This window comes from Podarcis raffonei, chromosome 1, assembly GCF_027172205.1.
Source record: "Podarcis raffonei isolate rPodRaf1 chromosome 1, rPodRaf1.pri, whole genome shotgun sequence".
In the NCBI taxonomy this organism is placed as follows: Eukaryota; Metazoa; Chordata; class Lepidosauria; order Squamata; family Lacertidae; genus Podarcis; species Podarcis raffonei.
Window position 1 is genome coordinate 75,469,396 of NC_070602.1, and position 25,807 is coordinate 75,495,202.

The 25,807-nt window shown below is 47.5% G+C and overlaps 1 protein-coding gene across 1 annotated transcript in view; it reads right to left on the reverse strand.

Moving 5' to 3' along the window:
* Window positions 1–25,807, reverse strand: part of LOC128398254 (mucin-5B-like) — a 63,888-nt gene that overhangs the window by 18,507 nt on the left and 19,574 nt on the right. The window contains exons 16-33 of the mRNA XM_053363062.1: window positions 25,658–25,784; window positions 24,633–24,888; window positions 24,122–24,174; window positions 23,678–23,778; window positions 22,578–22,729; window positions 21,291–21,429; window positions 21,078–21,191; window positions 19,926–20,105; window positions 18,732–18,971; window positions 17,205–17,361; window positions 16,641–16,769; window positions 16,086–16,230; window positions 15,463–15,506; window positions 15,195–15,374; window positions 9,153–14,393; window positions 2,331–9,005; window positions 1,523–1,636; window positions 418–683 (exon numbers count right to left, since the gene is read on the reverse strand). Coding sequence (XP_053219037.1) covers window positions 418–683; window positions 1,523–1,636; window positions 2,331–9,005; window positions 9,153–14,393; window positions 15,195–15,374; window positions 15,463–15,506; window positions 16,086–16,230; window positions 16,641–16,769; window positions 17,205–17,361; window positions 18,732–18,971; window positions 19,926–20,105; window positions 21,078–21,191; window positions 21,291–21,429; window positions 22,578–22,729; window positions 23,678–23,778; window positions 24,122–24,174; window positions 24,633–24,888; window positions 25,658–25,784 — 14,313 coding nt within the window. The remainder of the gene's footprint in view (window positions 1–417; window positions 684–1,522; window positions 1,637–2,330; window positions 9,006–9,152; window positions 14,394–15,194; window positions 15,375–15,462; window positions 15,507–16,085; window positions 16,231–16,640; window positions 16,770–17,204; window positions 17,362–18,731; window positions 18,972–19,925; window positions 20,106–21,077; window positions 21,192–21,290; window positions 21,430–22,577; window positions 22,730–23,677; window positions 23,779–24,121; window positions 24,175–24,632; window positions 24,889–25,657; window positions 25,785–25,807) is intronic.

Below are 25,807 nucleotides of genomic sequence, written 5' to 3' on the forward strand. Positions count from 1 at the left end.
GTTCCAACCACCAGTGGTCAGGGATAATGAGACTTTGAATGCAGTAACATCAAGATCCCCATCCATTTTCAGTGAGATCAATAGCACAAATAAGATCTATAACAAGAGAGTTGATTGTGACCAAGTGCATGTTCACATAACAGCTCCTCATACCACCCAAAACAGTGGTGCTCATACAGCATGAATTGTGGGCAAAAGTCCCTGGGGTAGTCAGGATTTTCTTTTCAACATAGACACCTCGTTCACCAAGAGAGGATTCATTTGATGGTTTTTAAGATGGGTGAAAATGGAGTGAGAGAGGCATTTGGTAGCCAACAGCTTTCCCCAACATGGAGCCCTTTTGATGTTTAGGGCTACAGCCTCTCATCAGCTAGCAAAAGCTATCCCCAATGTATGTATGAAAACAATGCTAATTACCTTTCTTGGTGGATCAATATCAGGGCAACCTGTTACAGGAGTTGTGGGGGTTGATACAGCTGCAGTAGTGTATACTCTGGTTGATGGAACTACAGTAGTGGGTGACGGAGAAGGCTGGGTTCCTGCAGTTGTAACTGATGGTGTTGATGGGTGGGAAGGAGTTGTTGAAGGACATGGTCCCTGGAACACCTCAATTTCACAGCTTCTGTTGCAAACTGCATAAAAACTGCATCCGGAACTATCAGTTCTATTGTATATTACTTCCCCTATTTTAAAAAAAGGAGGGAATTTATCATAAAGCGAAAATTATAAAACAAAACATGTCATAACGTTCTAAAATGCAAATAAAGTTCAGATGAATTTGTCTACTGACATGCAGTGCAACTCTCAGCAGCAAGTCTGAGAAAGCATGCATTGGATTGTGTAATTTGTAGTGGGCAAGCTCCAACCCCACACCACCATGGGAGATCAGCAGGAGGTTCAGCCAAGGCCTTTTCCCCAGTTGGTCCTTAGCCAGTAAATCATATACAAGTATAACTTGTGACTCACAATCCTAGGGAGTAAAAGGACATGTTGGCCACCTGTTAAAAGTAATGGCTGGCAGATAGTAGTAGATGTACATGAATATGAGTCAGTTGTAAAAGGGGATAGGGGATAGGTGAGAGATGGATCTATTGACATCTCTGTGGTTCAATACTGTTCAAAGAATTTATGGCATGAGAGAATTACAGAATTCATCTCAGCTAATACTTTTGTTCCCTAGGTTGTTAAAACATGTAAAGCAGTGTAGAGTAAAACACAGATACATAAATTCAATAAAGCATTGAAAATATCAGCCCCAAACTTGCAAAAAACAAACAAAAAACCCAGATAAAGCAGGATTAATAAAATGATTTAAATGTAAATGTAAAAAGTAAGTAAAAAGGTTTCTACTCCTCCTCAAACTATACAGCAGAGCACCAAAGTAGACTCCCCTGTGGAGAGTGGTGCACAATCATGATGTAGGTATAAGGAAGGACGTATGTTGAGCATATGTACAATCAAAGCAATATGTGAATGAAAACATTGCTTCAGCTGCTTTTCAAATTCATTAAGAGAAACTCACCAGGAGAAAACAAGCCCTTACTAAATCCGGGCACACGGCAGAAACATGGAGTTGTTCTGCTCAAAGTGACTGTTGTAGTTCCTGTTGTAGAAGGTATGGAAGTACTTGTTGCTGCTGAAGACACAATAGAAAAGAAATAAATGTATAACAGTTGTTACGTACTGCTTGAAGACATACTGCTGGAAATGGATGCTAAACACTGTAGATACTTAAGACTTCAGTGTACACTTCCAAAGCACCAACTGAAGCATAACAATTCAGAATTCCAACTGAGCTCAACCGGACTTACATGTATCTTTAGGGCTGGAGAATTTAACTTGATAATTGTACTACAAAAACCAGTTTAATGGATCAGATCAATACTTTGCTTACTTGCTTTTCTTATTATACACCTACCATACTATCAAGAAACAGGGGAATCCAGCTATATTCCTCCCAGTATCAAGAAACACACCCCTCCAGTCCAAAGGTGCTGTTAATAAAATTCCAAATATCTAGCCAGAGAGCTATCTACTACTTGTAATAGCATTGAAAACTTCTTTGAAAAATGCACACTGAGATCTAGGCAAACATTTTTGATAAGTTGCTAGCTGATAGACACTAGGTTTCATAATTGGGATAGATACCAATTTTTGAAAAGGGTGGTATATGAAATAAGATCACCAAGCCCCCATTAATATGAAACAATTTGCTAAAATTTGGCATGACACCTGTAATTGAGTAACATGTAATAAATTTAACCGTTGGAATATTTACCAAAGGTAACAAGATTTTTATACCAGGATATGCAGATTCATTCTGTAATTACCTGTTGTAACAACGACCAAAGGCTTAGTGGAAAATGGCACTCTGGTAGGGACAGTTGCTGTTTCTACAGTAATCCCAGTAGTGGATATCGTCGACACAGGTATGGAAACATGGGTAGATGGAAGAGATGTGGTTGAAACGGTGGAAGCCACTCCAGAAGTGATGGAAGGTGTGCTGACGGAGCCAGGGGTTGAGAAAGGGATGGTGGTCATGGGGTTTCCTGTTGTAATTCCAGGAGTGGTGGAAAGAAGGGTGGTGCTTTGGGTGGTAGTGACTACAATGGGAGGTGGTGTAGAAGCTGTGGAGGATGCTGGAGCTGTACTCTTGCCAGCAGTGCTGCCTGGTGTTTCTGTGGTTGTTGGCTTTCCTGTGGTTACTCCTGGTGTTGTAGAAACAAGGGTGGTGCTTTCGGTGGTGGTGAATACAATGGGAGGTGGCGTAGAACCTGTGGAGGATGCTGGAGCTGTACTCTTGCCAGCAGTGCTGCCTGGTGTTTCTGTGGTCGTTGGCTTTCCTGTGGTTACTCCTGGAGTTGTGGAAACAAGAGTGGAGCTTTGGGTGGTGGTAAATACAATGGGAGGTGGCGTAGAACCTGTGGAGGATGCTGGAGTTGTGCTTTTGCCTGCGGTGCTGCCAGGTTTTTCTGTGGTAGAAGCAGCAGGTGTGCTCAGTGGTGTTGTGCTAGGATGGCAGGGCTTGTATTCACAGCACTGGTATCTAACCTGGAAGTTATAACACATTTTGTCTGTTTGCTTTGAATTTTCGCACAAAAGTCCAACATGGAGGTTACATTGCACTTCCTGACCAAGCAGATACAGGCTGACATCAGGGTGATTCTCAGCTCTGCATTCAATGTCTTGTGGATGTTTGCAAATATTTCCTCCAGCTTTTCGAATGGTCTCAAAATTCTCTATATCGCCATCATCTGGACTGCTGGTAGGACGGTGCAAATCATACCAGGAGGTCCAGTTACACTTAGGGAGGCACACAGTAGAGGTACTTTCTAGCGTAGTGGTAACAAGGGGAGCCAGGGTGGTTGTTGTGGTCAGCAGGCCTGGAGGGGTTTGTGCAGTGGTCCCGGCGGTGGGTATTGTTGAGGAAGGCTTGGAAACAGGAGTGGACTGGAGTGTTGTGGCTGTCACCGTGGGGACCACTCCAGTGGAGACGGCAGCAGTGCTGACTGAGCCTGGTGTTGTGAGAGGGAGGGTGGAAAGCGGCGTTGAGTGGGTGGTGGTGGTTGGCTTTCTTGTTGTAACTCCTGGAGTTGTCGGAACAAGGGTGGTGCTTTCGGTGGTGGTGTGAACAACAGGAGGTGGCGTAGAGCCCGTGGAGGAAGCTGGAGCCGTGCTCTTGCCTGCCGTGCTGCCTGGTGTTTCTGTGGTTGTTGGCTTTCCTGTGGTTTCTCCTGGTGTTGTGGAAACAAGGGTGGTGCTTTCGGTGGTGGTGGGAACAACAGGAGGTGGTGTAGAGCCCGTGGAGGATACTGGAGCTGTGCTCTTGCCCACTGTGCTACCTGGGGCTTCTGTGGTGGTGGCACTTGTTGTGACCAGTGGCGCTGGCGTGGTTTCACAGTGCTTGTAGTCGCAACACAGTGCTCTCATCTCATAGTCGTAACAGATCTTGTACTTCCCTTTCTGTTTGGCATTCTCACAAAGGAGTCCAGTGTTGATATCGCAGATCATGTTCTGTCCAAGTTCAGATGCGCTGAGCTCTTTGTAGTCCACTCCTCTGCACTCCACCTTTTGAGGGTGATCGCAGATGGTACCGCCCGATGCCTGGATGCTCTTAATGTCCTCGCGATCGCCATCCCCAGGGTCGGAGCTTGGAGTGTGAAAACTGAACCAAGAGGTCCACTGGCATTTGGGTTGGCAACCGGTAGTGGTGCTTCCTGGTGTAGTGGTAACAAGGGGAGCCAGGGTGGTTGTTGTGGTCAGCAGGCCTGGAGGGGTTTGTGCAGTGGTCCCGGTGGTGGGTATTGTTGAGGAAGGCTTGGAAACAGGAGTGGACTGGAGTGTTGTGGCTGTCACCGTGGGGACCACTCCAGTGGAGACGGCAGCAGTGCTGACTGAGCCTGGTGTTGTGAGAGGGAGGGTGGAAAGCGGCGTTGAGTGGGTGGTGGTGGTTGGCTTTCTTGTTGTAACTCCTGGAGTTGTCGGAACAAGGGTGGTGCTTTCGGTGGTGGTGAATACAACGGGAGGTGGCGTGGAGCCCGTGGAGGAAGCTGGAGCCGTGCTCTTGCCTGCCGTGCTGCCTGGTGTTTCTGTGGTTGTTGGCTTTCCTGTGGTTTCTCCTGGTGTTGTGGAAACAAGGGTGGTGCTTTCGGTGGTGGTGGGAACAACAGGAGGTGGTGTAGAGCCCGTGGAGGATGCTGGAGCCGTGCTCTTGCCCACTGTGCTACCTGGGGCTTCTGTGGTGGTGGCACTTGTTGTGACCAGTGGCGCTGGCGTGGTTTCACAGTGCTTGTAGTCGCAACACAGTGCTCTCATCTCATAGTCGTAACAGATCTTGTACTTCCCTTTCTGTTTGGCATTCTCACAAAGGAGTCCAGTGTTGATATCGCAGATCATGTTCTGTCCAAGTTCAGATGCGCTGAGCTCTTTGTAGTCCACTCCTCTGCACTCCACCTTTTGAGGGTGATCGCAGATGGTACCGCCCGATGCCTGGATGCTCTTAATGTCCTCGCGATCGCCATCCCCAGGGTCGGAGCTTGGAGTGTGAAAACTGAACCAAGAGGTCCACTGGCATTTGGGTTGGCAACCGGTAGTGGTGCTTCCTGGTGTAGTGGTAACAAGGGGAGCCAAGGTGGTTGTTGTGGTCAGCAGGCCTGGAGGGGTTTGTGCAGTGGTCCCGGTGGTGGGTATTGTTGAGGAAGGCTTGGAAACAGGAGTGGACTGGAGTGTTGTGGCTGTCACCGTGGGGACCACTCCAGTGGAGACGGCAGCAGTGCTGACTGAGCCTGGTGTTGTGAGAGGGAGGGTGGAAAGCGGCGTTGAGTGGGTGGTGGTGGTTGGCTTTCTTGTTGTAACTCCTGGAGTTGTCGGAACAAGGGTGGTGCTTTCGGTGGTGGTGAATACAACGGGAGGTGGCGTGGAGCCCGTGGAGGAAGCTGGAGCCGTGCTCTTGCCTGCCGTGCTGCCTGGTGTTTCTGTGGTTGTTGGCTTTCCTGTGGTTTCTCCTGGTGTTGTGGAAACAAGGGTGGTGCTTTCGGTGGTGGTGGGAACAACAGGAGGTGGTGTAGAGCCCGTGGAGGATGCTGGAGCCGTGCTCTTGCCCACTGTGCTACCTGGGGCTTCTGTGGTGGTGGCACTTGTTGTGACCAGTGGCGCTGGCGTGGTTTCACAGTGCTTGTAGTCGCAACACAGTGCTCTCATCTCATAGTCGTAACAGATCTTGTACTTCCCTTTCTGTTTGGCATTCTCACAAAGGAGTCCAGTGTTGATATCGCAGATCATGTTCTGTCCAAGTTCAGATGCGCTGAGCTCTTTGTAGTCCACTCCTCTGCACTCCACCTTTTGAGGGTGATCGCAGATGGTACCGCCCGATGCCTGGATGCTCTTAATGTCCTCGCGATCGCCATCCCCAGGGTCGGAGCTTGGAGTGTGAAAACTGAACCAAGAGGTCCACTGGCATTTGGGTTGGCAACCGGTAGTGGTGCTTCCTGGTGTAGTGGTAACAAGGGGAGCCAAGGTGGTTGTTGTGGTCAGCAGGCCTGGAGGGGTTTGTGCAGTGGTCCCGGTGGTGGGTATTGTTGAGGAAGGCTTGGAAACAGGAGTGGACTGGAGTGTTGTGGCTGTCACCGTGGGGACCACTCCAGTGGAGACGGCAGCAGTGCTGACTGAGCCTGGTGTTGTGAGAGGGAGGGTGGAAAGCGGCGTTGAGTGGGTGGTGGTGGTTGGCTTTCTTGTTGTAACTCCTGGAGTTGTCGGAACAAGGGTGGTGCTTTCGGTGGTGGTGAATACAACGGGAGGTGGCGTGGAGCCCGTGGAGGAAGCTGGAGCCGTGCTCTTGCCTGCCGTGCTGCCTGGTGTTTCTGTGGTTGTTGGCTTTCCTGTGGTTTCTCCTGGTGTTGTGGAAACAAGGGTGGTGCTTTCGGTGGTGGTGGGAACAACAGGAGGTGGTGTAGAGCCCGTGGAGGATGCTGGAGCCGTGCTCTTGCCCACTGTGCTACCTGGGGCTTCTGTGGTGGTGGCACTTGTTGTGACCAGTGGCGCTGGCGTGGTTTCACAGTGCTTGTAGTCGCAACACAGTGCTCTCATCTCATAGTCGTAACAGATCTTGTACTTCCCTTTCTGTTTGGCATTCTCACAAAGGAGTCCAGTGTTGATATCGCAGATCATGTTCTGTCCAAGTTCAGATGCGCTGAGCTCTTTGTAGTCCACTCCTCTGCACTCCACCTTTTGAGGGTGATCGCAGATGGTACCGCCCGATGCCTGGATGCTCTTAATGTCCTCGCGATCGCCATCCCCAGGGTCGGAGCTTGGAGTGTGAAAACTGAACCAAGAGGTCCACTGGCATTTGGGTTGGCAACCGGTAGTGGTGCTTCCTGGTGTAGTGGTAACAAGGGGAGCCAAGGTGGTTGTTGTGGTCAGCAGGCCTGGAGGGGTTTGTGCAGTGGTCCCGGTGGTGGGTATTGTTGAGGAAGGCTTGGAAACAGGAGTGGACTGGAGTGTTGTGGCTGTCACCGTGGGGACCACTCCAGTGGAGACGGCAGCAGTGCTGACTGAGCCTGGTGTTGTGAGAGGGAGGGTGGAAAGCGGCGTTGAGTGGGTGGTGGTGGTTGGCTTTCTTGTTGTAACTCCTGGAGTTGTCGGAACAAGGGTGGTGCTTTCGGTGGTGGTGAATACAACGGGAGGTGGCGTGGAGCCCGTGGAGGAAGCTGGAGCCGTGCTCTTGCCTGCCGTGCTGCCTGGTGTTTCTGTGGTTGTTGGCTTTCCTGTGGTTTCTCCTGGTGTTGTGGAAACAAGGGTGGTGCTTTCGGTGGTGGTGGGAACAACAGGAGGTGGTGTAGAGCCCGTGGAGGATGCTGGAGCCGTGCTCTTGCCCACTGTGCTACCTGGGGCTTCTGTGGTGGTGGCACTTGTTGTGACCAGTGGCGCTGGCGTGGTTTCACAGTGCTTGTAGTCGCAACACAGTGCTCTCATCTCATAGTCGTAACAGATCTTGTACTTCCCTTTCTGTTTGGCATTCTCACAAAGGAGTCCAGTGTTGATATCGCAGATCATGTTCTGTCCAAGTTCAGATGCGCTGAGCTCTTTGTAGTCCACTCCTCTGCACTCCACCTTTTGAGGGTGATCGCAGATGGTACCGCCCGATGCCTGGATGCTCTTAATGTCCTCGCGATCGCCATCCCCAGGGTCGGAGCTTGGAGTGTGAAAACTGAACCAAGAGGTCCACTGGCATTTGGGTTGGCAACCGGTAGTGGTGCTTCCTGGTGTAGTGGTAACAAGGGGAGCCAAGGTGGTTGTTGTGGTCAGCAGGCCTGGAGGGGTTTGTGCAGTGGTCCCGGTGGTGGGTATTGTTGAGGAAGGCTTGGAAACAGGAGTGGACTGGAGTGTTGTGGCTGTCACCGTGGGGACCACTCCAGTGGAGACGGCAGCAGTGCTGACTGAGCCTGGTGTTGTGAGAGGGAGGGTGGAAAGCGGCGTTGAGTGGGTGGTGGTGGTTGGCTTTCTTGTTGTAACTCCTGGAGTTGTCGGAACAAGGGTGGTGCTTTCGGTGGTGGTGAATACAACGGGAGGTGGCGTGGAGCCCGTGGAGGAAGCTGGAGCCGTGCTCTTGCCTGCCGTGCTGCCTGGTGTTTCTGTGGTTGTTGGCTTTCCTGTGGTTTCTCCTGGTGTTGTGGAAACAAGGGTGGTGCTTTCGGTGGTGGTGGGAACAACAGGAGGTGGTGTAGAGCCCGTGGAGGATGCTGGAGCCGTGCTCTTGCCCACTGTGCTACCTGGGGCTTCTGTGGTGGTGGCACTTGTTGTGACCAGTGGCGCTGGCGTGGTTTCACAGTGCTTGTAGTCGCAACACAGTGCTCTCATCTCATAGTCGTAACAGATCTTGTACTTCCCTTTCTGTTTGGCATTCTCACAAAGGAGTCCAGTGTTGATATCGCAGATCATGTTCTGTCCAAGTTCAGATGCGCTGAGCTCTTTGTAGTCCACTCCTCTGCACTCCACCTTTTGAGGGTGATCGCAGATGGTACCGCCCGATGCCTGGATGCTCTTAATGTCCTCGCGATCGCCATCCCCAGGGTTGGAGCTTGGAGTGTGAAAACTGAACCAAGAGGTCCACTGGCATTTGGGTTGGCAACCGGTAGTGGTGCTTCCTGGTGTAGTGGTAAGAAGGGGAGCCAAGGTGGTTGTTGTGGTCAGCAGGCCTGGAGGGGTTTGTGCAGTGGTCCCGGTGGTGGGTATTGTTGAGGAAGGCTTGGAAACAGGAGTGGACTGGAGTGTTGTGGCTGTCACCGTGGGGACCACTCCAGTGGAGACGGCAGCAGTGCTGACTGAGCCTGGTGTTGTGAGAGGGAGGGTGGAAAGCGGCGTTGAGTGGGAGGTGGTGGTTGGCTTTCTTGTTGTAACTCCTGGAGTTGTCGGAACAAGGGTGGTGCTTTCGGTGGTGGTGAATACAACGGGAGGTGGCGTGGAGCCCGTGGAGGAAGCTGGAGCCGTGCTCTTGCCTGCCGTGCTGCCTGGTGTTTCTGTGGTTGTTGGCTTTCCTGTGGTTTCTCCTGGTGTTGTGGAAACAAGGGTGGTGCTTTCGGTGGTGGTGGGAACAACAGGAGGTGGTGTAGAGCCCGTGGAGGATACTGGAGCTGTGCTCTTGCCCACTGTGCTACCTGGGGCTTCTGTGGTGGTGGCACTTGTTGTGACCAGTGGCGCTGGCGTGGTTTCACAGTGCTTGTAGTCGCAACACAGTGCTCTCATCTCATAGTCGTAACAGATCTTGTACTTCCCTTTCTGTTTGGCATTCTCACAAAGGAGTCCAGTGTTGATATCGCAGATCATGTTCTGTCCAAGTTCAGATGCGCTGAGCTCTTTGTAGTCCACTCCTCTGCACTCCACCTTTTGAGGGTGATCGCAGATGGTACCGCCCGATGCCTGGATGCTCTTAATGTCCTCGCGATCGCCATCCCCAGGGTCGGAGCTTGGAGTGTGAAAACTGAACCAAGAGGTCCACTGGCATTTGGGTTGGCAACCGGTAGTGGTGCTTCCTGGTGTAGTGGTAACAAGGGGAGCCAAGGTGGTTGTTGTGGTCAGCAGGCCTGGAGGGGTTTGTGCAGTGGTCCCGGTGGTGGGTATTGTTGAGGAAGGCTTGGAAACAGGAGTGGACTGGAGTGTTGTGGCTGTCACCGTGGGGACCACTCCAGTGGAGACGGCAGCAGTGCTGACTGAGCCTGGTGTTGTGAGAGGGAGGGTGGAAAGCGGCGTTGAGTGGGTGGTGGTGGTTGGCTTTCTTGTTGTAACTCCTGGAGTTGTCGGAACAAGGGTGGTGCTTTCGGTGGTGGTGAATACAACGGGAGGTGGCGTGGAGCCCGTGGAGGAAGCTGGAGCCGTGCTCTTGCCTGCCGTGCTGCCTGGTGTTTCTGTGGTTGTTGGCTTTCCTGTGGTTTCTCCTGGTGTTGTGGAAACAAGGGTGGTGCTTTCGGTGGTGGTGGGAACAACAGGAGGTGGTGTAGAGCCCGTGGAGGATGCTGGAGCCGTGCTCTTGCCCACTGTGCTACCTGGGGCTTCTGTGGTGGTGGCACTTGTTGTGACCAGTGGCGCTGGCGTGGTTTCACAGTGCTTGTAGTCGCAACACAGTGCTCTCATCTCATAGTCGTAACAGATCTTGTACTTCCCTTTCTGTTTGGCATTCTCACAAAGGAGTCCAGTGTTGATATCGCAGATCATGTTCTGTCCAAGTTCAGATGCGCTGAGCTCTTTGTAGTCCACTCCTCTGCACTCCACCTTTTGAGGGTGATCGCAGATGGTACCGCCCGATGCCTGGATGCTCTTAATGTCCTCGCGATCGCCATCCCCAGGGTCGGAGCTTGGAGTGTGAAAACTGAACCAAGAGGTCCACTGGCATTTGGGTTGGCAACCGGTAGTGGTGCTTCCTGGTGTAGTGGTAACAAGGGGAGCCAAGGTGGTTGTTGTGGTCAGCAGGCCTGGAGGGGTTTGTGCAGTGGTCCCGGTGGTGGGTATTGTTGAGGAAGGCTTGGAAACAGGAGTGGACTGGAGTGTTGTGGCTGTCACCGTGGGGACCACTCCAGTGGAGACGGCAGCAGTGCTGACTGAGCCTGGTGTTGTGAGAGGGAGGGTGGAAAGCGGCGTTGAGTGGGTGGTGGTGGTTGGCTTTCTTGTTGTAACTCCTGGAGTTGTCGGAACAAGGGTGGTGCTTTCGGTGGTGGTGAATACAACGGGAGGTGGCGTGGAGCCCGTGGAGGAAGCTGGAGCCGTGCTCTTGCCTGCCGTGCTGCCTGGTGTTTCTGTGGTTGTTGGCTTTCCTGTGGTTTCTCCTGGTGTTGTGGAAACAAGGGTGGTGCTTTCGGTGGTGGTGGGAACAACAGGAGGTGGTGTAGAGCCCGTGGAGGATGCTGGAGCCGTGCTCTTGCCCACTGTGCTACCTGGGGCTTCTGTGGTGGTGGCACTTGTTGTGACCAGTGGCGCTGGCGTGGTTTCACAGTGCTTGTAGTCGCAACACAGTGCTCTCATCTCATAGTCGTAACAGATCTTGTACTTCCCTTTCTGTTTGGCATTCTCACAAAGGAGTCCAGTGTTGATATCGCAGATCATGTTCTGTCCAAGTTCAGATGCGCTGAGCTCTTTGTAGTCCACTCCTCTGCACTCCACCTTTTGAGGGTGATCGCAGATGGTACCGCCCGATGCCTGGATGCTCTTAATGTCCTCGCGATCGCCATCCCCAGGGTCGGAGCTTGGAGTGTGAAAACTGAACCAAGAGGTCCACTGGCATTTGGGTTGGCAACCGGTAGTGGTGCTTCCTGGTGTAGTGGTAACAAGGGGAGCCAAGGTGGTTGTTGTGGTCAGCAGGCCTGGAGGGGTTTGTGCAGTGGTCCCGGTGGTGGGTATTGTTGAGGAAGGCTTGGAAACAGGAGTGGACTGGAGTGTTGTGGCTGTCACCGTGGGGACCACTCCAGTGGAGACGGCAGCAGTGCTGACTGAGCCTGGTGTTGTGAGAGGGAGGGTGGAAAGCGGCGTTGAGTGGGTGGTGGTGGTTGGCTTTCTTGTTGTAACTCCTGGAGTTGTCGGAACAAGGGTGGTGCTTTCGGTGGTGGTGAATACAACGGGAGGTGGCGTGGAGCCCGTGGAGGAAGCTGGAGCCGTGCTCTTGCCTGCCGTGCTGCCTGGTGTTTCTGTGGTTGTTGGCTTTCCTGTGGTTTCTCCTGGTGTTGTGGAAACAAGGGTGGTGCTTTCGGTGGTGGTGGGAACAACAGGAGGTGGTGTAGAGCCCGTGGAGGATGCTGGAGCCGTGCTCTTGCCCACTGTGCTACCTGGGGCTTCTGTGGTGGTGGCACTTGTTGTGACCAGTGGCGCTGGCGTGGTTTCACAGTGCTTGTAGTCGCAACACAGTGCTCTCATCTCATAGTCGTAACAGATCTTGTACTTCCCTTTCTGTTTGGCATTCTCACAAAGGAGTCCAGTGTTGATATCGCAGATCATGTTCTGTCCAAGTTCAGATGCGCTGAGCTCTTTGTAGTCCACTCCTCTGCACTCCACCTTTTGAGGGTGATCGCAGATGGTACCGCCCGATGCCTGGATGCTCTTAATGTCCTCGCGATCGCCATCCCCAGGGTCGGAGCTTGGAGTGTGAAAACTGAACCAAGAGGTCCACTGGCATTTGGGTTGGCAACCGGTAGTGGTGCTTCCTGGTGTAGTGGTAACAAGGGGAGCCAGGGTGGTTGTTGTGGTCAGCAGGCCTGGAGGGGTTTGTGCAGTGGTCCCGGTGGTGGGTATTGTTGAGGAAGGCTTGGAAACAGGAGTGGACTGGAGTGTTGTGGCTGTCACCGTGGGGACCACTCCAGTGGAGACGGCAGCAGTGCTGACTGAGCCTGGTGTTGTGAGAGGGAGGGTGGAAAGCGGCGTTGAGTGGGTGGTGGTGGTTGGCTTTCTTGTTGTAACTCCTGGAGTTGTCGGAACAAGGGTGGTGCTTTCGGTGGTGGTGAATACAACGGGAGGTGGCGTGGAGCCCGTGGAGGAAGCTGGAGCCGTGCTCTTGCCTGCCGTGCTGCCTGGTGTTTCTGTGGTTGTTGGCTTTCCTGTGGTTTCTCCTGGTGTTGTGGAAACAAGGGTGGTGCTTTCGGTGGTGGTGGGAACAACAGGAGGTGGTGTAGAGCCCGTGGAGGATGCTGGAGCCGTGCTCTTGCCCACTGTGCTACCTGGGGCTTCTGTGGTGGTGGCACTTGTTGTGACCAGTGGCGCTGGCGTGGTTTCACAGTGCTTGTAGTCGCAACACAGTGCTCTCATCTCATAGTCGTAACAGATCTTGTACTTCCCTTTCTGTTTGGCATTCTCACAAAGGAGTCCAGTGTTGATATCGCAGATCATGTTCTGTCCAAGTTCAGATGCGCTGAGCTCTTTGTAGTCCACTCCTCTGCACTCCACCTTTTGAGGGTGATCGCAGATGGTACCGCCCGATGCCTGGATGCTCTTAATGTCCTCGCGATCGCCATCCCCAGGGTCGGAGCTTGGAGTGTGAAAACTGAACCAAGAGGTCCACTGGCATTTGGGTTGGCAACCGGTAGTGGTGCTTCCTGGTGTAGTGGTAACAAGGGGAGCCAGGGTGGTTGTTGTGGTCAGCAGGCCTGGAGGGGTTTGTGCAGTGGTCCCGGTGGTGGGTATTGTTGAGGAAGGCTTGGAAACAGGAGTGGACTGGAGTGTTGTGGCTGTCACCGTGGGGACCACTCCAGTGGAGACGGCAGCAGTGCTGACTGAGCCTGGTGTTGTGAGAGGGAGGGTGGAAAGCGGCGTTGAGTGGGTGGTGGTGGTTGGCTTTCTTGTTGTAACTCCTGGAGTTGTCGGAACAAGGGGGGTGCTTTCGGTGGTGGTGAATACAACGGGAGGTGGCGTGGAGCCCGTGGAGGAAGCTGGAGCCGTGCTCTTGCCTGCCGTGCTGCCTGGTGTTTCTGTGGTTGTTGGCTTTCCTGTGGTTTCTCCTGGTGTTGTGGAAACAAGGGTGGTGCTTTCGGTGGTGGTGGGAACAACAGGAGGTGGTGTAGAGCCCGTGGAGGATGCTGGAGCCGTGCTCTTGCCCACTGTGCTACCTGGGGCTTCTGTGGTGGTGGCACTTGTTGTGACCAGTGGCGCTGGCGTGGTTTCACAGTGCTTGTAGTCGCAACACAGTGCTCTCATCTCATAGTCGTAACAGATCTTGTACTTCCCTTTCTGTTTGGCATTCTCACAAAGGAGTCCAGTGTTGATATCGCAGATCATGTTCTGTCCAAGTTCAGATGCGCTGAGCTCTTTGTAGTCCACTCCTCTGCACTCCACCTTTTGAGGGTGCTCGCAGATGGTACCGCCCGATGCCTGGATGCTCTTAATGTCCTCGCGATCGCCATCCCCAGGGTCGGAGCTTGGAGTGTGAAAACTGAACCAAGGGGTCCACTGGCATTTGGGTTGGCAACCGGTAGTGATGCTTCCTGCCGTAGTGGTAAGAAGGGGTGTCAGGGTGGTTGTTATGCCACCTGTCACTTTAGATGTAGTTCTGGATCCTGCTGTTGTTATTTCTGGTGTTGCTGGAGTTGTTGATGCACCACATGGTGTGTATAGGCAGCATAGGAACCTGATTTCAAAATTCAGGCAGATTGGTGGTGTCTGATCCTTATTGTTGCATATCAAACCGTTAGACTTGGAACATTGTACGTTTTGTCCAAGGGTTTCTATGCTTTCATTAGGAAAGCGCTGAGCTCTGCATTCCACTTCATCTGGCATTTTACATACTTTGTTTCCTCTATCTCTTATTTTCTCTGGTGTTTCATAATCCCCATTGTCTCGTCCAAATTTAGGGTAGCTGACATCATACCATTCTGTCCATTCACATGTTCTATGGACACACACTGTTGTTTGCGGTGTAGTGGATTCTGTAAGAAACAACATCACTGGTTATTTTTATCCGGTTTATTTAGATCATAAATCTCCCTATCTGTTATCTGCCTCCTCTCTCCTTCTCCCATGTAACCTCTCTCCCAAGTTTTTTCTGTAGATGAGGCAGGGATTGGGGGGCGGGGGGAACCAGAAGAGCACATTGGTGGAAGTGGATCATTCCATCTGGGGAGCTGCCATGCTTGAGCCGATTGAACCTTCAACTTAACTTTATGTTGATTTCCATCTTGTATATTTTTATTTTAAAATAATATATGCAACATGTAAGAAAAATATGAATATGGTGTATTTGGGGATGTTTTCCTATGTTATAGAAGATTTGTAAAGTTTTTCATTATCTCTTCATTTTCTTACATACTTTGTTTATAAATGCTTGCTTTTGATCATGTCGCATTTACATCTAGTTTGGTTGAGATAATTGGTAAAAAATTATGTTATGGAGCTGGCTCAAATACCTAAGTAGCGCTAAGGAGATTGCTCCATTAGTACAAGCCCTGTTGCACTAGTGGGACTCATTTGTGCTGGCTCTATTAACAGAAGTATTTAGTTGAATTTGTCCCTTTGTGTGGTGTTGTATGGCACCTCTGATTTTAACAGCTGACCCAAGATGTGGTGCTATTTGTGCTACTACTGCAGTGGTAGGAGCTGCTTCTCTGCTCTTTGGTGTGGTGCAGTGCATGTCTACTCAGAAGTATTATTCACTGTGTTCAATGGAACTTCTCTCAGCGAAGTTTGGAAAGAGTTGAAGCAAAAGATTTGCACTGAAATACCTGCTTCACTTGGTGTTGCAGTTGAAACTGTAGGTGGTATTGTGGTAGTCCCACCACATCTGAATAGTTCTCTGTGGATTGTTCCATTGACATCACACGTTGCAATCATGCACCAGCCTAAGCCATCTGTGGTGTTGTAGATGACATCCTTGTAGATATATGTCTTTCCTTCATAATAGCAGTAGCATGCTGAAAATTGACAGAGTAAGAATGGTCAGGTAACATCATATGAAATATGATATAAGGTGCCATTCATAACTCACTACATACAGCTTACCTTTGGCATCGTAGTTACACTCTATGCCTTTACTGGTGCATGTACTGTAAAAAAATGATAGGAAAATGTGAGACCCAGGAATCATAAAACTGCATTCTGCTGTTTATTTTCTACTTAGTTTGGTCTGGAAGTTAATTTCATAGTTTTTCCCCTGCCCCCTTAAGCATTCATTTACCGTACTACTTCTTGTCTGTGATTTCATCTACCACTTTCACACTGAATTGCAAATAGGAACATTCTAATAATTTTCTTGTTCTGGTTTTTGGGATTTATTGTGTATGTAAAATCCAATTTAAAATATTACTTCAATCAATTAGATTCTCAGCATACTTCATTCTAATGGTATATTATGAGTATATGATAAAGGATGCAATCAGAGCAACAAGATTCATTCTAGAATCAACAAGAATAACATCTCAAGGGGTATACAGAGAGTACAGTAGTACCTCCGGTTGCGAACGGGATCAATTCTGGAGGTCCAGTCGGATCCCAAGGTTTTCGCTACCTGATGAAAAGGTTTGTCGCTTTCATAACCTGAAGTTTATGTTACCGAGAGTAACGTAACTGGAGGTGCTACTGTAATTGATCATTTCTCTTAGTGTTGTCAAGCTATACATACTTACCATGCCTGACATGTCTTTCTTGAGTCAAATGTTTTTCCTAGTGGATGATAGTTACCCTGATCATCATAACAGCCACACACATCAACACACGTCATCTCATCCTCATTGAAATAAGGCCTGTCTGCTGGACAGTGTGGGTAGCAGCCTGAGACAAAGGAAGGTGTGAGGGAGATAAGAGCAATATATAAAATCTGTCAAAAAGCAATTCCATTTAATTTACTTTGGGGGGGGCAGGTATTTTAATTAATATTTGTCATCTGGTCCAGTGCTGGGATCTTTCCACCAATAGCTTTTCCACATGCTTCCAAGTTTCCATGAAAGGAAAAAGGTTGTGGTCATTTGCAGGTGTGTCGAATGAGCCCTTGATCACATCTAGGCTGGCTCATAGAATTTAAGCCTGACTGCAAGCCATTTGAAACCCAAAAAGATGAGAACACAAGGTGACCTATTTTCTATTGGTTTAGATAACCAACAACACTCCCCCAAACTTGAAACCTATTAAATGTTGTGCATAGCTGGCTTAATGACCCTATAAGTCACTAGAAGTCTTCTTACCTTCCAAGCCAGGCAACTGATAATGGCATCTCCCGCTTGGGTTTCTGCATGTCTTCATGCATGGGGCTCCACAAGGCTTGTAGTGCCATTCACATTCACGTTCATCATTGTAATAATCACAGAACATTGCTAAGGGGAACCGAAAGAAAAAGGTTGAGGACCAGACATTCCACCATGGATCTGTATTGCTGTCAATGCCATTAAAATAATGGTGGGCACCATGACAGAGTATGCTCATGAGGCCAATACCTAAACTGATAAGAAGGTGGGAAGCAAAGGCATGAAGAAAGCACTGAAAATGAATGTAGTTATTTCTATTTACTGCAACATAGTTATATCAATAATCCTACATTAGGCAGTTGCTGATTCATTGAAGGTATTCACAGTACTGTACCACACACACACACACACACACACACACACACACACATCCAGACATTTTCTTCAGTGTGCTGTTTATTGTCATATATATCTAATGGAAAAATTATCTTGAAGCTAATATCTCATTTCCCCTTCACCCTCCTCCCACTTCCAGTATACAGTCAAGTGTGGTCCAATACTCACGACAGAATGATGGTGTTCTCCATGATATGCACACTCCAAATTCACTACATGCTTGAGCATACGCAGCTACAGCTGTACAGAAGCATTCACAATCTCCCCCCGTGTCACAAGCGCAGGAATCAGTTACACAAGCTTCGTAATATCTCGTTGGCTCAACCTGTTAAAACATTGAAGCATCAGCTATGGGTCCTGCTGACATTTCCTAAGTTTGTTCCACGGGCGATAGTGTGTTTGAGAAGTTGTTGGTAATATCCCCACCCCCTGGGTTTGCAATTGCTTTCATAGACTGTTGGCTAGTGTGCAAAAGATCCAAAGGGCCAAACTAAATATGAGGTCTGAATGCATCTTTGCATTTAATGTGTAAACAGTAATTATCAGTCCCTCCACCACACCAGCTGATTCTATTTACAGTGGTACCTCGGGTTAAGTACTTAATTCATTCCGGAGATCCGTTCTTAACCTGAAACTGTTCTTAACCTGAAGCACCACTTTAGCTAAATGGGGCCTCCTGCTGCCACCACACCGCTGGAGCCCGATTTCTGGTCTTATCCTGAAGCAAAGTTCTTAACTTGAAGCACTATTTCTGGTTTAGCGGAGTGTGTAACCTGAAGTGTATGTAACCCGAGGTACCACTGTACATTAAATATTTGCATACAGTGTAACAAAAACCAAAACATAAGGAACGTAAGAAATTCAAAGTCAGCGAGAAGTTCACATCTAAAATGTCTATCCATGAGAAGTGTCCTTTCAGGGAGTGCTAGTTGCATTTTAAAAAATACCCCCAAAACCTTCAGGTGCAATGGGAAGGCACATTTAACATCATTTCACACTTTGCTCTAAGTGGTGAAGATAGAGGCCCTGATCCAGAGTGTTCACACAGAAGACTGTACACTGACTGGTGCGCTCATGCAACTTGCTGAAGAATATGAGCACTGCTCATTCAGGCAGCGTGGATCACCTCTTGGAGAGAGGAGGGGAGGGGAAGGGGTATCCAGACTGACTCCCATACCCACTCTTTCCCTCCAAAAGACTGCAAAGTTCCATAGTTGAATATTCACATCAATAATTGATTAGCAAAAGAAGGCAATAAATTGGGTCGTAACAGTCAGTTAGGGGCTTCCGTTTAAAACAGGAAGAAAAGATATCAGCATAAGCTAATTTTCTGAATGGTCTGTCTTGACTTAGCCTGAATTCTTCTTATTAGTATTTTTCTAAATGGCTTCTTCACAATCCAAAGCATTAGAAACAGGATCTAGTGATAAACATTTACACTGAACACACTCCAAAATCTAGAATATGACAGCAGTGGGACACATAGTAGAGGGTTGTTAAAGGCACTACTTAAAGGTGCTGCTAGACAGTCTTCAGAGTTGGTGACATCCTGTAGGGTGTTATGTGCCTTCTGTAATGGACTGTTGAAATCCATGAAACCACCACATGTATAATTATAGACTTGTAATTGCTCAGGAATTGTGGTGAACACCTGAAAAATTCTAGACTTCAAGATAGTTCTGCCGCAAGGTATACCTGAGAGTGGCAGGCAGCAAAGGCCTTGCTGTTGATGATGCTGCATTGCTTCTGTGCCCAGGACTTTCTGTAAGGGTTCTTGAAGCAAGGATCCTTTGTGCATTTGGCTTCAGGACATGTGGGAGACACCTTCCAACTATTACCAAACTCCAGCACATCACTTACTACAGACTGACTCCGGGTAGTGAAGTCATTCATTCCATTGCCATCATAGTTCCCACATAAACCACAGACCTGACCCTGCACAAAGAAGCAATGAAAACACTTGAGTTACAGATAAATTGCATGAACCTCTTAGCCCAACTTAATTTTTGATTTTCTCCCATTTAGTTAATTAACACGCTGCCATCTCTTATTACAGGAAACTATCATTATTTGTTGCATTTAGAAAACACAAGCCATGTGTGCCCAGAGGTAAGAGATTTGTTTTTTCTTTCCTTCCTATGAAGATTATTTTGCATTTGTTCAAAAATACAAAAAAAGAGAATTTTATATTGTGTTTGATTTCTCAGTTATTGTTAATCTACAAGTTATTGTCTATTCATAACTTCTCTGTCTTATTGCCATATGCTGATCAAAAGGGCAGCAGATATATATTGAAAATATACTGCATTGGTATAAAATTCATTGAAATGTTCAAACATTGCTCATATTTTGAAATGATAACAGAACTATTATATTTGGTCTCCTTATCAAAACATGGTGTTTTCTGGGTCAATTAAAAAGTAGATGCTTGCAAGGTGAGATTGCAAACAGATACTCATCTAAATCAGAATCATATACCTTTTTACTAATGATACTTTATACAATATGGATGTCAAGCAGAGGCTGTTTGCAACTTCTTCCATGCGGCAGCAGCTCCCTGTGGAATAGCCCTGTTTGTTTGATATGCCCCACGTCATCTTCAAATAATCCCGGTGGAGGCAGTTGCATGAAAGCCAGTCATGCCGGGAACCAATATATACCAAAGAGACAAGGCATATGAAGTAGTTTCCCTTATGAACCATCCTTTTTGCAGAGGCTATTTCAGATGACCTCCCATGGTTTCTGTCTTGAAAATCAGCTCTTAAGGTGTGACTCTAAGCACACTTACAATTGAAATAATTGTCATGGAAATGAGTGGGATTTGCATCTAAATTATGCACATTTAAACTTAAAATGTAAGAGGCACTAGTCTTGTAAAAAGTGCATCACCTTGAAATCATCACGTAATTTGATAAATACGCTGGTTTTCTTATCCCATAAAAGGATCAGCCCATTGTTTGCTTCAATAACCAAATACATGCCCATGTAGCGAATCTTGTAAGGCACTTGGCCTTCATCACCCCTTTGTATTAATTCATGGCGCTCCTCACTGAGGATCAGATCATAGTTCTGGGGGAGCAAAATAAATAATGGGGGAAAGTCATTACAATGTTCAAAAACAAAAACTGGTGTTCATCATCCATCAACCCTACGTATAATGTGTTGCAGAAAATTCAGGCAGGGAGACTGTTGGGCAGCGAGGTGGGTGGTAAGCCAGAACTCCTAATCTGTCCTGGTTGCCCAGTGCCAGGATCACACACTCTAGATGCCACCCACCTCCAACTGCTCAGAAAGCCGAGAGAGAGAGAATTTCTACAGACCAGAGCAACTTCCCTTCCCTGACCCTCAAGTCTGCCCTGATGCTGCACCAAGTACTGGTGTGTGTGAGCCGAACTCCACCCTGCTCATCCACCTAGATCTCAGTGATGCAGAACGGATTGGCCTCCTCATTCATAATCAGACCAGGGATGAGGAAGGTCTTGTTCAGAGCTGACCTGGCATTCAGCAATAGTGCCTGCAGAATCGAGGGCTGGCTGATATGACAACCACAATTACCCAGGTTGGAGAAGGGGCTGGCACATGGCACAGTCACTAACTGCCTGTGACATGTGCCCCTTACCCGGTCTGCCCCGCCTCCCACATTATACCTCGCCCCTATCCTGAACCACTCTGATTGGGGCACTCCTCAATCTCCTCTCTTTTCAAACGCATCTCCCCTCACTCAGTAAAAACAAACAAACAACAAACCACACAAATTAAAAACAGTTAAAACAATTGTAGCAGTGGCCTTATCTCTGCTGCTCTCAACTGCTGGTGCTGGCTTGCCTGAAGGTGAGAGGCTCAGTAGGTGCAAGACTAGCCGGAGGGAGGGGGGGCTGTAGGTGGTGAGAGGATAGAAGTCTCTTCTCCTGCCCTCACTCTCTCTTTCCAGTTCACCTCCTTGCCTCACTTAGTTGCTTGTTTGGAACCTAGTATGCAGATTAAATCGTCTCATGCTAAACCCCGATACTGTTCCCTAATAGTACTGGTAACGCTACTCACCCCAAAGAAGACTTTAATAGATTTTGAGCAAGTGGTTCCAGTAGTACCACAGGGAACATTTTCGGTGATGACTCGGAATGTTCCGGGGGCAGAGTTGTTCTGTCCACAGTGATCCTAAGAAGGGGAGGGTGAAATAAGGGAAGAGATGACTTCATTCTGTGGTGTATTCAGCTTAATTCTCCATTCATAAGGCCAAGACAAATTGCTCAGTACCTGAACTAGTGTATATTCACATTTCCCATTGAAAATGTAACGCTTGTCGTCAAAGGTGATATAATGCCCATCTCCATAAACAGCACAGGTACCTAGGCATCGGTCCTTGGTGCATTCCCACATCCTGTTCTTACATACGCTGAGGGAGAAGAAGGGAGAAAATAGAGCATTTTAAAGTGATTCCTTGGTTTGCGCAGATATAAGCTGGCATGTATTCCTTTAACACAGGCTTAAATGACTTATCTCTTAAATTAATCATAGGCAATGTGTGGAGAGGGGAGGGGAGAGCAAGGGAAGCTGCGTTATTTCTTACAACCTGTAAAACATCAGAAAGATGGGAATTAAAAGAAATGAGCTATGTAAGTTCTTTCATAGGCCACTCAAGAACGTTACAAGTTCACTGTACCATATTGTGGACTAGCCTAAGGGGAACATAAGACGAGCCTGCTGGATCAGGCCAATGGCCCATCCTATCCAGCACCTGTTCTCACAATGGCCAACCAGGTGCCTTATAAAAGCCCAGACCTCCCTTATAATACTTTCCTGATTTGTTCAGAAATAAGCAAGATGTATGTGTGTGACTGTCTGTATAATGTATCATTGTGCTACTGAGGATAAGAAGTTCCTCCTATCCAGCTGTATTTGGTTACTTGGCTCATTCACCTCCACATCAGCCTGTCAATGAACAAACGTTACCATCAGAAGCTTTCTTCTAGGTGTGCTCACAGACTTGGGGTGTGGCAGGGGGTGACCAGGAAGGGAGCTTGTTCAGTGGTCACAGCCCATCTAAGGAACAGCCAGAGTGGTTTAGCTGTGCCCATGCTACTATGTTTCTTTGGGAACAGATGAGGGCCACTTTGTTTTCTATTGCCTTTTAACGAACTTTAAAGTCTGAATTGACTGTTTTTAATTGTGCTTTTATCTGCTGTCTTTCATGATGTTGTTATTCTACAGTGCCTTAAAATGTTGATTGTTGTATGTGGATTTTACATAAGTCACCCTGGAAAATTTAATTTGACAAATAGAATATACATTTATTAATTAAAAAGTGTCATAGCCACACAATATTTTTAGGTATTTATTTCTTTAGTTATTTATAGCACACACAGGTGTACATTAGAGAGTAAACTCTGGTGTACATGCATAATAGTGTAATACGTGAAATGACTCTATGTATATCTGCCAACCTGTTATTCAACCTGATAATTATTTATATTTTTGTGTTAGTTACTTTAGGAACAGATAAGATGATGGTAACAAGAGGAATTTTTTTAAAGAAGTCCTTACCAGGTGTTACAGTTGACTTTAATCTTCTCTCCTGGCTGATATGTGGCATCATTGTGAATGCATGGACACTCTTCCATAGCGATGCAGCCCCCTTTACCATCTGACACCAGCCCAGCAGGGCACATGCAGCCAGAGACACACTGTGTGCTATACTGTAAAAGCCAAGAAAGCATTACTTCAGAAGAAAGAATAATGCTGATAACAATTGAATTAGTCCACTAAAACAGGACTGGATCAAAAGACTGTAGGCTGTGGGAATTCAAGTGGGTGAAAGCCTATGCTTGTTAAATTGTGAACTGACACCTAATTCAGCAGCTCCTGTGCATACCCAGGAGCCCCAATTTGCAAGGTGGTCTCCAGGGTAAACATTAAGGTTTGAATGAGCAGTGGCTGGTCCACTTAACTTTGATGCTGGTGCATGTGAAGACTGTTCCTTCCCTGACACTAAAGAGAATGGAAGATCCCATGCTTATCCCCTCCTTTTTTTGTAAACCACTTGTAGGTGGGTGTGGGTGTGTTTAATTTAGTGGTATGTATATTTAATGAAATAAGTAAGAAATTATGCAAAGTTCCAATATATGCATTATAATCCTGCAGCTCAGGGATGGGGAATGTTTTCAGTCTGAGGTCCACCTTTCTTGTTGACAACCTTCCAGGATTTTCATGCCAGTGGTAGGTTGGGTCAGAGGTAAATGTGAGTGGAGCAACAGATGTAACCCTAACCTTATGTACAGTAGTCTACATTCTGATCATGCAAAAGGCAGAGGTTCACACACTTCTCCATCTTCCATCCTTCATCCAGACAAGCAATAGGTATTTGTCACAGTTCAAAACACATTCCAAACAGGCAAAAGCACTTGAGGATACGAAGCAGGACCAGGGAGGGGAATGGGCTGAAAAGAGGCCTAAGGATACGGAGGCTGGGAGGGCCCTGTTCAGCTAACATCCTGAGATCCCTCACCCCCTACTCTAGATGGGGAAGAGGGTGAGGACAGGAGAGTGCCTTGTCCAAGGGCAGCTAATAAGTTCATGGCAAAAGCAAAGGACGTTCTGATTGATAGCACAGTCTCTTAAAATATCATCCGGTCCTGCATACTTACACAGTGCATATCAAGAGTCTGACAGCTTTTCTGGCATTCAGCTCCAGTTTGGCCTGCAGTGGCATTTCTGCAGTTAAAGTAGACCATGGGGGCAACGCAGACTAGCAGGGCAAAAGGAGAGAAAATGTGTAAGAGATGAAAGGACAGGCATGGGTACAACAGAACAGGAAGACCTCAAACAAACCTTTTGACAGAAGTCTACTATGGTTTGTGGAACTATTATATAATTAACTATGAAGCCCATATTAACTTGAAGCTTTTAATGAATATGGTTTTCCAGTGAATATTTAATAATTGTGCCCAGTTGTCATTTTGTAGCCATCTACAATATAAAAGGCTTTTAACAAAATAAGGAACGCAGCCCAATTGTCTGCAACTTTCCAAGATGGAAAGTAAGTATATATAACATATTTTACATACAGTATATAGGTATATTCTCCTTACCCTGTTTTGTGTCCCCATCACCAATGCAGTTCAACTTTCCTTGGCTGCATGTGCTATGTAAAAGAGAGAGGAATTAGGTTTGCTTTAGCATTCACTTTCTGGTTGTGCTTCAAAACTTGGAGCCTTCAAGTTGTGAGTCTGTAGTTGTGCCCTATACAGAGTAGAGCAGTTTGGTTTACTCCAGAAATACCAGTTATTTAGGGATATTTAGAATCTGAAAATGGGACCATACAGGTCACTAATTTGGATGTTTTTCCAAATTCTGTTGCTCTTTATGTATTTAGGCATTTTGGTCTATTTACGTATAAGATATGGAGGGGAAATTAGTTAGGTAGCGATAAAAGAATCTGGGACAAAATGCAAGCATTCCAGATACCGGCACTACTTAGTCATGTATTCTGATAATGCTAGAAGAGCCTTTGCCATGAGTTGTAGTCCCTAACATTTGGAGGGCACCAGGTTGGTGAAGGCTGTACTAAAAAGTTAAAGGCAGCAGCTTGAATCCTCTTACCACAAAACACCAACGTCATGGAGCACTTCACCGGAGAGTATTGACGTTCCTTTGTAATAGCATGGGCATTTGTTAGCAGGTACACATTTTCCATAATCATCCATGTAGGTTCCACTTTCACAGGTGCATCCATCAACTGGGACAAATTTGACATTGCAGGTAACATCAGGTTCACTCAGAGATCGGCAAGTAGGTTGACAAGAACTGATGGAATAGCTGTAATTCAGGGATTTGGGGCAAGAAGTGGTGTATCTGGCTGGAAAGAGAAAAACAAACAGCTTGATTGATTGATTGATTGATTGAAAGCATTTCTGTGACCTGCCTTTTTGTCCTAAGACACAGACATACAGACATACACACAGTAGTTTACCAAAAAAATAATTAAAAAATAATGTTAAATTACTAAAGGAAGAATACATGTGGTTATATAGATAGCTAAATGCCTGCTGAAACAGAAGCCAGGCAGACCTTCAGGAGGGCATTTCATAGTGAGGGTGCCACAGCTAAAAATGCTCTGTCCCTAGTACCTATCTGCCACAGAGCATCAAGGAGACACAGAGCAGAACTTGCAAGGGCAGGTTCTTATGGGTGAGGGCAATCCTATAGGTATCCAGGTCCCAGACTTTGAATTTAGTGGTTAAGACCAGTACTTGGAATTGAGACCAGAAGCAGATAGCCAGTGAAATTAGAGTAGTATTAGTGATATGTTCCATACATTCACCTCAGATAGTAGCGTGGCTGCAGCATTGTGAAATCTGCAGCTCCCAGATGCTTTTGGAAGGCATCTCCACATAGAGTGCATTGCAGAAACCTGGCCTGGATAAAATCAAGGCATGAATGCCCATGACTAGATCCATCATTAAAAAAAAAAAAAGAAATTTTTTTTGGGGGGGGGAATGTGTCCTGAAGTCTGTTACTCTAGACCATCACTAAGAGAACCCAGCAAGACAAGGAAAATGCTAAGATTCATTGGCACAAAAAGTTATTTCATTTTAAGACCCAAGATGGCTGTTTAGAAGACTTACAACAGACATTGGTCCTCCATCCTGGAAGCTCTACTTTTTCAGCTGCACAGGCTCTAACATAGGAAGAGAGGGCAGCACACATGCAATCCTCACTTCTTTCACAGTTGCAGGTGTCAAACATGCAATTCTAGGGAAGAGGAAAATGTTCTT